Source organism: Branchiostoma lanceolatum, chromosome 2 (genome assembly GCF_035083965.1).
Source record: "Branchiostoma lanceolatum isolate klBraLanc5 chromosome 2, klBraLanc5.hap2, whole genome shotgun sequence".
NCBI classification, from domain to species: Eukaryota; Metazoa; Chordata; class Leptocardii; order Amphioxiformes; family Branchiostomatidae; genus Branchiostoma; species Branchiostoma lanceolatum.
The window spans coordinates 19,791,815-19,803,139 of record NC_089723.1 but is presented as its reverse complement, the minus strand read 5'-3'; the positions used below and the strand labels follow the sequence as shown (position 1 = coordinate 19,803,139).

Genomic DNA, 11,325 nt, shown 5'->3' with positions numbered 1-11,325 from the left:
GGGACTCAAAAGGATCACGAAGAAGAAGTTTTGTGCAAACAAAAAGAAGTGGTCAGACAAAATCACACTCTTTAGGAGAAACGAATCTGCAAATTTTCTACCTCAGAAATGGTAATGCACTTCTGTTGTAAGTTGAAAGTGATGATGAAAATATATATGAATAGAATAAACCTTTATTACCTTCGCGACGAATGGTTTCGTCGAGAAGGTTATTCGACGGTGCTTGTCTGTGTGTCTGTTAGTGAACAGAATAAGGCCACAGCAAGTAATTTTTATGGATGACATCAGCGCGCTCATTAATTTTCGCCTGATTTCGAAATAAAAAACAAGAAATTTCATTGTCCTCCGACGGTGGTCAACATGCCAAATATTGGCAGATATGTCGTAAAGGTTGACAGTCTAAGGTGTTTCATTGCATATGAATACCCAGTGTAGTTCCTGCCCATGATGGTATGACAAGCTGTTTTCTGCGTTTGTTCTAGTTAATTGAGTTGTATACACATCTTCAAGAACAGTTTAATGTTGACAGTCTAAGGTGTTTCATTGCATATGAATACCCAGTGTAGTTCCTGCCCATGATGGTATAATAACAAACTATTTTTTGCATTTGTTCTAGCAAGGACATTATGTAAATAATGGGGGGGGGGGTCTAGTTGATTGACCGATCCTGTCGAATACCATATCGAACGAATAGAAGACCCATAGAACCCCCTGTTCTATTCAGCCCACCTCCGTCAAGAACAGCGCTAGTTGGACAGAGATGGCACGTGCAAAGAAGGGTACGTATATCTGGGACAGGCTTTCCACTGTATTGGTCTAATGCAGGGTCAGAACAAAAACGAATTTAAAAAGAAAATAGATCGGGCACTCAAGGAGAGGAAGCTTGTACCACATGCTGACTACTACAAAGTCCGCTAGCGCAGAGTTTGGTATATTCAGTTACTGGTGTGTGAAACTGGTTAACTTGAAATTGAACAGGGAAGTAAAAGGATGCATTTTAATTCTTAGTTACTAAATACCATGCAGCTGTTATGCATGCAGTCAATACAGTGGGACCCCTGTCACAGATATATGAACCCTGTTTTACACGTGCGTCGGCTGCTTGTCAGAAACTGGGCGCTGATGCCCACCGACAAGGGAAAGCTATGCGGCGCATACCGCTTTAACATTGACCGAAAACATTACGCTCTCACCGCAACTACACCTACCCCCTCCATAAACAACTCTACCCGGTGGATACAGCCTTCAACAAAGTAGACATAGCATTCTTATTTGGCCCGCTCTGAAAGGGTTTCAGTGCCACAAAAGTTAAACCGAAGTCAGTGGCATTATTTTCAACCTAGCCGCGGCAGGCATGTTTGGTCCGTCAAACCCTGTTTTTGACGGAGGTGTTCGAAATCAAACAGGGGGCGTGGCTTTGGGATCGGTCTATTGAGCTGTATACACAAGGTGTTTCATCGCATACGAATTCCCAGTGTAGTTGCTTCAGATGATGGTACAACAAGCTCTTTTCTGCATTTGTTGTAGTTAGTCTATTGAGATGTATACACATCTATTTGGTTGAATACAGGAATATAGCTGTTGGTCATGATATCATAGTTTAGTAATTTCGTCGCCTCAATTCTTGTTTAACAAGACTTATGATCTCAAAATTTGAAAATATAGGAATCTTGTTTTTTTGGCCCGCCTTGTTTTTTTTTCGCCCTATCTCATTAATTTTGGAGTCTGCGGAGGATGTCATCCATAAAATTTACTTGCTGTGGCCTAAGTCGAGAACGCCTGGATGGTTTGTTGTCGTAGTTGGTGTGTCGGTGTGTATGTGGGACATCTCAAGATGATTAGATTTTGGGCGAAGTGTTTTGCATAATTAACGAGAAAAGTGTAAAAATGTGTTCAATTGTATGCTTTACTATGCGTTCTGGTTGCGACGTGTGGGCTGTATTGTTTCAGCTGCAGGGGATATTGATACGGGTACATGGGGGGCAAAGTTGGTCATGAGGGGTCATGAGGGGTCATGAGGCAGGCAGGAAACGTCAGTCACATGTACTGCCAGGGACAAATTGGCTATCAGCCAGCTGTAGGGCAGATACAAGAGATAGGCTTGCCCATATAGGCAGTAATGCTTTAAAGCACTAAAACAAGGGCTCAGAAAAGGATTCACCTTAATTGCAAGCCCCAAAAATTCTTATGCACCAGAAAGCCACATCTGTCTACTTTAGAATCATGTAAAGAAAATAGACAGTTGACCAGCTCGTTCTCTCGTAACAGCTGACAGACGAAAACAATTATCAACTTTGACCTACTCCCAGCCTGGAAGAGTCCACTCGGAGCATGTGAAACCAAACCACAAAGATATCTCCTTACACCAATTAAAAGACTGAAACATACAAATTTTGACCAAAGTTGGATATACACGGCCTTATATGAGTAAGAACAGTCATTAATGCAGTGCCACAGCATGGGAATACCGAGCATGTCTGTGTGTCTGTTAGTGAACACGATAAGTCGAGAATTCTTGGAAGGATTGTCTTGGTATTTGGTATGTTGGTAGGTCTCGATGAAACCTGAAAATGATTAGATTTTGGGCCCCCTATCGGCTTGTTACGGTACTGCAGCGGAACTTCCTGTTATGATATCTCGTGTTGTGGACATGCTATGGAACTGATTTTTGAGTGGTAGATAGCTCGTTGGGCAGAGAGTAAGTGGTATAGGTTTGGGCCCCCTAGCAACTTTTTTGGAACTGCAGGGGTAGGTTTTGCTTCAGACTTTGAAAGGGAATAACTCAAGAAGGGCTTGATGGAAGGTCATGATTTTTTGCATGTACATAGCTTGAGCGATGATGTACATGATTGGATACTTATTATGCAAATCAGTAACTAATTTGCATAATTAATGAGGAAAGTTTATACATTCATCAATTTCCATGATAGGACTCGCAAACATGTGACATATGTAACTGAGGAACAGAGAAATATTAATAGATATCAGCTATGCAAATGAGAACCTCATTTACATAATTAATGAGAAAATAATATAACTCGAGATGGGCTTGATGGATGGTCATGATTTTTGGTATGTAGATAGCTTATGTGATGCTTTGTATGATTGGATGATAATTATGCAAATCAGATTATAATTAATGAGGCAATTTTAAAAACCTGCTGTGTTCCATGATATGACTATTCAAATATGTGACATTTGTAACTGAGGAAGAGAGGAATGTCAATAGATAGAAATTATGCAAATGTAGGCCTAATTTGCATAATTCATGAGAAACTACTATCATTCCATACTAGTAAATAACGGCAATTTCATACTTGTTGCATTTAGAAGTTGTGTGAATGTGAACACCATTGAATCAAATTATGCTAATAAGGAGCTTATTTGCATTATTGATGAAAAATGTTAGCATAACCTTCTTTGTTAAGCTCATAATCATAACAAGGAGGTTTGGACAACTTATGTTATTTGGGTGAGGAGGATCAACTGGTATGATTTTTGATTGATGAAAAACACTCCTAATACGTCAGTCATAAAGGTCAAAATCATTTCGCGAAGGTATGAGGTCGTAGAACTCTTGTTCCATATCATGCACATTTTGAAAGACATACACTGCACGAAATGGCCTCGTTTCCCGGCGTATACGTACAGGGATTCCTCCGGAAATATTCCATTTCCCGGTGCGGATTTAGCGTATCCGTTAGTCATAACGGATACGCTAAATCCGCACCGGGATATGGAATATTTCCGGAGGAATCCCTGTACGTATACGCCGGGAAACGAGGCCATTTCGTGCAGTGATAGTATATGTGACTTTTGCATACCTAGCAGTGCACGTGGTGCAGTTTTGGTGCAGTGTATTCTCCGAGCAGAGGAGTGGGCCCGGCTGGTTTTTAGGTGTTTTTGTCAGGCTTTCTATTTTGTCCCCTTTTTGTTATGTAGACAACCGTGTGTTGGACAAAAATTCCTAAATTGAACACGTTAAAAAGCAGCCGGACCCACACCTCTGCTTGGAGAGTAGTCACTAGAGTAGTGCCCCATCTGTTGTTTATATAACCTACTTTTGGCAGGACATTGTTTGTATAACCTGTGTCAGGGGATACTGTCACACACATGTTTGAGAGTCTCATTATCATGAAATGCAGCGGATTTACAAACTTTCCTCACAAATTATGCCAATCAGCTCCTGATTTGCATAATTAATCTTTGAGATCTCTACATACCAAACATCACGACAATCTGTTGACCTTTCAACTTATTCATGTCTGAGGTTCGGAACAAATGAATTACTACTGTGACACAAAGTATGTTATATCCAATAATAGTTTCTTCCTTTTTTTCTTTCAAATCTTCTTCTTTCACTTTGGAATTTTTTTGGCATACTACGACATTACTATCCGTTTCCCGAAATATTTTCTAGTAATTCACGGCAAATATTTGCTATTTGGCAGCTGCTTCGTGCGCCCGTTTCCAACTTCCGGTGCTGTCAGTCTCCCTCAAACCGATCCAATAATCGTAGGTTCCTCCGGACGTTTTGATCAGGCGCTTCAGAGCGAGGTCCAACTCTTTCGTTTTAGGCATGGCCAGAGTCGCCCCTTCCGCCCCGCAGGCATTCTGTGCGTCCCCAAAAGACTTCTGGATGAGAACGAGTCGGAAACAGGGCTTTCCTAGTCGTATGTAGCCATCCTGCACTTGAAAAGCCTAAAATAATAACTCAGGTAAAAAAAAAAATCTTGCTGTCATTGATTTCGCACCACACAGAAATACGGTCGCGTTACATTTTCTAATAAAATCATTCCACAGTACCCAAATATAAAAAATATGTTAATACTGTATATCATATTTGAAATCCTGTGCCTGTCTTCCGAAAGAAATCACAAATATGGTGTTTTAAGCTTTTATTTTAAAAATGTGAATTTAACAGATCAACAACTTTGAGCAAAGTGACCAAATGATGATGCTGAGTTAAAGAAAAAGTTTCACAACACCAATACTTCATGTTTGCATTATATGCAAAGTATAATATTTCTGTTCTTAATGTTACAAATTAAGGTGAGTATAACATTTAGATATATTTAAAATTGAGCCAAAAGTTAAAATCATGAAGAAGGATTAAGTAAAGGCTGCACGCCCCCTATATTATATTTATTGTGTATATACATTCTGACAAATTTGGGTCAACGCTTGTACTTATATTCATAATATAGTTAGAAAGTATCTGATAACATAATCAGTGTATCAGTGATGAAAGGAGCGTTCCAGTCCAGAAGCCGGTATTATTTTCTGATAGATTATATTTTTTCGGGATACAAATTAGATGCACCGGACTTTTGGCTAAATCACCTCATGTCTTTCAACAATAATCATTTTCTAAATGTATGTACCCCCATACGGACGCGCTTCTATGTACTTGCATGGCCAGCTTAGGGCACACTTTCTCGCTAACGGTAGACGCGATAAGCTTAGCAAATACAGTCGAGTAACTATCAGTGTATCGCACATATAGGAATGTACACGGAACGTTTGACGACTATCGCGTCTGGGGATATAGAGATTTTGGTACTTTTGGAAGAAACATTCTCTGGCATTGTTGGAAGGGTCTTCAGGGAATTCAACAACTCGATCGCTATAATGCTCGCCCCACGTCCAGGCTTTAACTTACGGTAAACTGGGTTTAAGCATAATTTAATCTCTGATGAATTATAATACCCGCTTCTGGAGTGGAATGCTCCTTTGATAAAAATGTTGCACACCACCAACATTGAAATTTTACAAATGCTCATAGAATGAGTTGTGTTAATAATAATCATTGTACTCAAATTCAAAATGTAGATATACCGCTAAATGCTTTATATCTATATCAAAATGTAACATAGTCCAGTCCAGTAGCTCAGGTGACTCATTGTTCTCATTGACTGCATGGTAGTGCAGGAATGTGCGTGGACTTCATATAGCAGAGTTAAAAAAGCACACTGTATTGAAACCTGAAAAAAGCAATTATTCTAACGTAGCGTGAACTAATACCGTCTACTTGTGACACACCGGTAAATATGCTGCTGCTCGTATATGATATAGCATAATGCCACACAAACTACATTTTCCGGACGACATCCTGTCGCAGATTGGCTTAACCACATCAAAGAGACGGCGGGCGGTACAAACTTCGTGGCCCCTTTAATCAACTGCTAACGTCACGTGCCTGTGAGGTCACATGACCTTGTTGGTTGCTCATTTGAGCGAATTCTAAGGAAGAATGCAAGCAGTAGGGCAGTCGAAAATTCGATTCGCTAACTCTATGTGTCAGAACAAATTTTTAGCTCTGAAATGTGTTTACTACAGGTGGGCCTATTTACGCCAACATCAAATAAGTTGATGATATAATTCCGGTGTAGCTTGTTGTCATTTCATGGGACTTTATCCACAAAAACTCCTCTGTGTGTCGACATGTATACGTTGATAATCGAGAGAAACTTTTTTTCTTTCCTCCTTGGTGTCCTACATCACTAGAAAGGGAAAACAATCAGAAATTTTTTTTTCATTTTTTTTTTCATTTCACATAATTTCTATTCAGGAACACAAATGGTGAACGACCCTTACAATATGGATAGGTAAAAGGGTATGACGAAACCAATAACCGTACCATGGCTAACACTTTCACAAATTGCTGACTCACATGTACATGGCTGGCTTGAATTAAGTTGTGTCCAAAAAGAAATTGGCAGAATCCAGCAATTTCTGCCAACGTCATTTTATTTCTCAGGGAAAGATTGACAGATGTACCGATTATTGTCAGAGCAAGTAACGTCGTCCCACATATGAGCAGTGGTAGGTTCTGAGTACCAGTACTGGACGCACAGCGCTCCCCACAGCCATCTGAAATCACTTGGCTCACCTGGGTGCCATCCCTGATGGAAAAGGAAAACAGCTTTAAGTCTACATGTTGAGGTAGATTTCACCCAAGTGCATATAGTACGTAAACACATGTGCATGGGTTGCACATATAGGAGTGCGCAGGTGGAGTCAGAATGGTAACGTTAATTGACTATGTGCTATAGACTGGGGCCAAGGTGACAGACAGAGAGGACAATAGACTAACACGGTGGATTAAGGAAGTTGTTTGGATCAGGAAATCCACTCCAGTCATGAACCGTAATGAGGGGGGATATAGACTCAGTCATGTTTGGGACCGCATCCTTAAGAAATAGAGGATAACCGTTGCATTGTTTTTTGATCGATATATATAGTTGTGTATGTGTTTGATGCGAGAGTGCGAATGAAAACTGTACTAGAAAAAAGGTTGCCTTCATTATGAAATCTAAGTGGTCAGGAAGGTTGAACAAAAAACTTACCAAGTATGGTATATCCAATGATAGATTCTTCCTTTTTTTCTTTAACATCTTCTTCTTTGACTTTGGAATTTCTTTGGCATTACTATCCGTTTCCCGAAATATTTTTTTGTAATTCATGGCAAATATTTGCTACTTGGCAGATGCTTCGTGTGATTTACAGTATGGTCAAACACTTTTTTTAATTGGACGAAAATTGATGCGCGTGAGGATGCCATCCATATAATCAAATAAAAATGGCATAACCGGAAACTAACAAGGATAGTGAAGAGAACAATGAATGTGCAGAACATTGAACAAAAATACAAAGGCACGAGTACTAACCAGAACGACAGGACGAAAATAAGAATTAAATGTACGAGGTGCATTAATCAATGATAAACACTAATTATACATGGTGGTTTCCCAGAAGCGACTCGTCCACCCATTTCCAGCCTCCGTAGCTGTCAGTCTCCCTCAAACCGATCCAATAATCGGAGTCTCCGCCGGACGTTTTGATCAGGCGCTTCAGAGCGATGTCCATTTCTTTCGTTTTAGGCATGGCCAGAGTCGCCCCTTCCGCCCCGCAGGCATTCTGTGCGTCCCAAAAAGACTTCTGGATGAGAACGAGTCGGAAACAGGTCTTCCCGAGTCGTATGTAGCCATCCTGGCAGCCGCTGTCGGCGTCTCGCTTGTGATTGAAAACTGAAATAGACAAGCAGGAGTTATAGCTATCGTACCTGCGACGTTTACTTCACCGGCCGGGGGAGTTTTTGGTTTGTCTGTAAGTGTTTCTGTGATTTCACATGCACACAATGCACCGTTACATCATATCTTACCTGTTGGCCTGCAAAGCAGTATAACAAGAAGTTTGGTTTTTATGTATCGTTAACTAGTCATGAAACACTATCGATTGATGTATAAGATAACGTTCAAATGTCGAGGAGTAGTACTAGTTAACATGGATAAAAGGAAGGCATTTACACGGAAATTACAAAATCGAATCTTACCACATGCTGGTACGTCACACCAATCCCATCTCGTGTAGGGATCCATAGTGTAACACCAAACACCGGTCGAGTCGTCAGTCTCCCGGCAGTAGTTCTCCTCCAGTCCGGGTGACGTGTAACTATGACCGTGGGGTGTCTGACTGTCCCAGCGTTGACACGTCTTACCTGTTTCGGTCACCGAGACTCTTCCTCGGTAGGATGCCCCACTTCCCATCTGGCATTCAATCGATTCTGGTAGATAAATGAATAGATAAAAACAGTATTAGGCATGCAGCTTGGGATCATGCAACATATCATAACTAAGATAACTACTATGTGGCAGACATGAATATAACACTTATTATAAGATAACATACTTTCTAAGATTTATTTCATATATCTAAGTAACTGCAGGACTTGTATATATCCAGGGTCACAATGTCGATGACCAGGCATCAGCTAGTGGCATAACTATGTAAAGTAAATGTAGCGAAGACCTACCTGAAAACAATTGGACTTCGCAAAGGGTGAGTGTGCGGAAGAGACCAGGGAGACGCACGCTCACGTATCGTCCCCGCATCCCCGGACATGAGACGGAAATGGACGGCTGGTTTACGTCGATTTGATGATCACCTCCACACTTGGGGTTCGTGCTGACCTGGTCGGAATCCCCGATGTGGATGTTGAAGGGGTTGATTCGTTCAGCACAGCAGTCCTGGCGGTTGAAGATGACCACTCTGTGGATATTGAAGACAGAGCAATGGCACTTAAGTCGGATGGACGTTCTTAAAAACCATATAAAATTTTTTAAGCTTTGATATTGATACTCATCTGTCACTATCATAAAGATATTGAGACATGCACTGTGTGTGTGTGTGTGTGTGCGTGTGTGTATGTGTATGTGCGTGTGTGTGTGTATGTGTGTGTCCAAATGTGTGCGTTTGTGCGTGTGTGGTTAGGTATATTTATTCTAAAAAGAGTTTGGAGATCTCATATCTCCTTGAAATATTCTGATTATGCAAATGTAATGCTTGGTCATGTACATCTTAAATTAATTTACAAAGGTCACAATGTTGACAGTCCAACAATTTACCACTTAGAATAATCATTGTACTTTTGCATTAATTATTCAAATAAGGAATCTATTTTCAAAATTGGTATCTGTTAATATCCCACCTGCTATAAACTACATATGTTACATGTATTATCATGGAAATCCATCATTCCTTAGTTCAGTTATTCCCCTTGGAAGATGTTAACAAAAACGCCTCTGCAGTTCCGAAGCAAGATGCTAGGGGGGGGGGGGGCAAATCTACGCTGCTTCTTTCTCACATAACAAGCTATCTACCACCATCAAATCAAGACTATAGTACGTCCAGGTCAAAAGATACAGGTTCTGCTACAGTACCAAGGTCACATACCAGGGGGCCCAATATCGACCTTGACCTTTGTCCTCCTAACACTTACCCACATACCAAATATCATCGCAATCCATCCAGAGGTTCTTGAGTTATACTGACAACAAAAATCCGGAAACACAAACACACACACACACGCACACACACACACACACACACACACACACACACACACACACACACACACACACATACACACACACATACACACAGACGCACCCAAAACAATATCTCCATTTTTCATGGAGATAATGACTGATATATGTATCATGATGAATACTGTACACATACCTGCCAATCACATGCGATTGACCTAGATCCACCCACCAGGTTGGATTCGCCTCTCCCGGGTGGTCTGTAGTGTGAGTACAGGAACCAGCGTCGTAGTTGGAAGCGGTGTTCCCGTCCACGGCACGACTGGCAGCCCCACCATGATTGGTACTTGTTTGGAACGTCGCCATCGCCAGGGGGACATTGACACCTGCCCCGGGCGAGAGGACTGTCATTTTATAATTCAAAGAACATCAAGTAACACAAATAAATCAAGACAAAGTGACGGCGCACTCAAGTTGTACTCAACTTATATTATCGCCGCGACTTGTACATTTTGGAAAATGTCTGACAAGATGCTCAAATGAATTAATGAATATATGTAAATGCATAGCAAATACCAAGTTTTGTATACTTTTTATTTTACAAATCACAGTGTCCCTCTTACAAATCCATTCGGTCTAGTATAGTACTGAAACAACAGGGCCCACTTCGATCTCCCCTACGAGTTGTGGTGTAACACCAGGGTCACATTTCCGACCCGGGACCCGGTACGCGGTCGAACTGTTTGCGGGAACTAAGAATAGAATCAAGAAATAAAAACAAATTATGCTCATGACTATTTTTACCTCCGTAAAGGAGCTTTACCTCCTGCGGGGGCATTGCTGTTTTCTGGGTTTGTGTGTTCGCAGCTCAACGCAACTCGAGATCCTTTTAGGTAAATGCAAAATTATAGAAGGATGGAAGTGTGGCATATCCCCCATTAAAGATATGTTAGTCGCCTAATGGTAGCCCTGTTGTTACGTGATCTCCACCAACTAGATACAACACACACGTCCGCCTACGTCATTAATTCAGCTTATTTCACGGTCATCTTTGAGCGCACTCTATCCTATAGCTCGTTAACTGCAGCATTCTGAACTTCAACCATAGTTGCAAAGAACACGATACATAGTTATTTCACATGGAGGTGCGAATTTTGTGTCTCTTGTCGCGTTTAGTATGCTTTGTTAACGTTGTCTTTTATATCATACTTTTCGTTCTGAACTTGGTCAAATATTGTCCTTTCGGCATCATGTGGAATAAACTGACCAGAAATAATCATGGTACATGGTACAATGCATAATTGATGATAAATGTTAGCATAACCTTCTTTGTTTAGCTCATAGTCATACTTTGGACAACTTATGTTATTTGGGTGAAGACGACCAACTGGTATGATTCATAATTGATGAGAAACACTCCCAATACGTCAGTCATAAAGGTTAGAATTATTTGGCGAAGGTATGAGGTCAAAGGACTCTTGTTCATGATGCAATGATA

At 40.8% G+C, this 11,325-nt stretch overlaps 1 protein-coding gene across 1 annotated transcript; it reads right to left on the bottom strand.

The window, feature by feature from the left end:
• Positions 1-4,883: 4,883 nt before the first annotated feature.
• LOC136427797 (uncharacterized) lies at positions 4,884-10,209 on the bottom strand. Its single transcript, XM_066416969.1, has 5 exons — positions 10,024-10,209; positions 8,816-9,051; positions 8,336-8,566; positions 7,741-8,030; positions 4,884-6,905 (listed from the first exon to the last, which is right to left on the bottom strand). Exons 1-5 carry the CDS (start codon positions 10,191-10,193, stop codon positions 6,750-6,752), a joined length of 1,083 nt encoding a protein of 360 aa, XP_066273066.1. The 5' UTR covers positions 10,194-10,209; the 3' UTR covers positions 4,884-6,749.
• Positions 10,210-11,325: the final 1,116 nt, after the last annotated feature.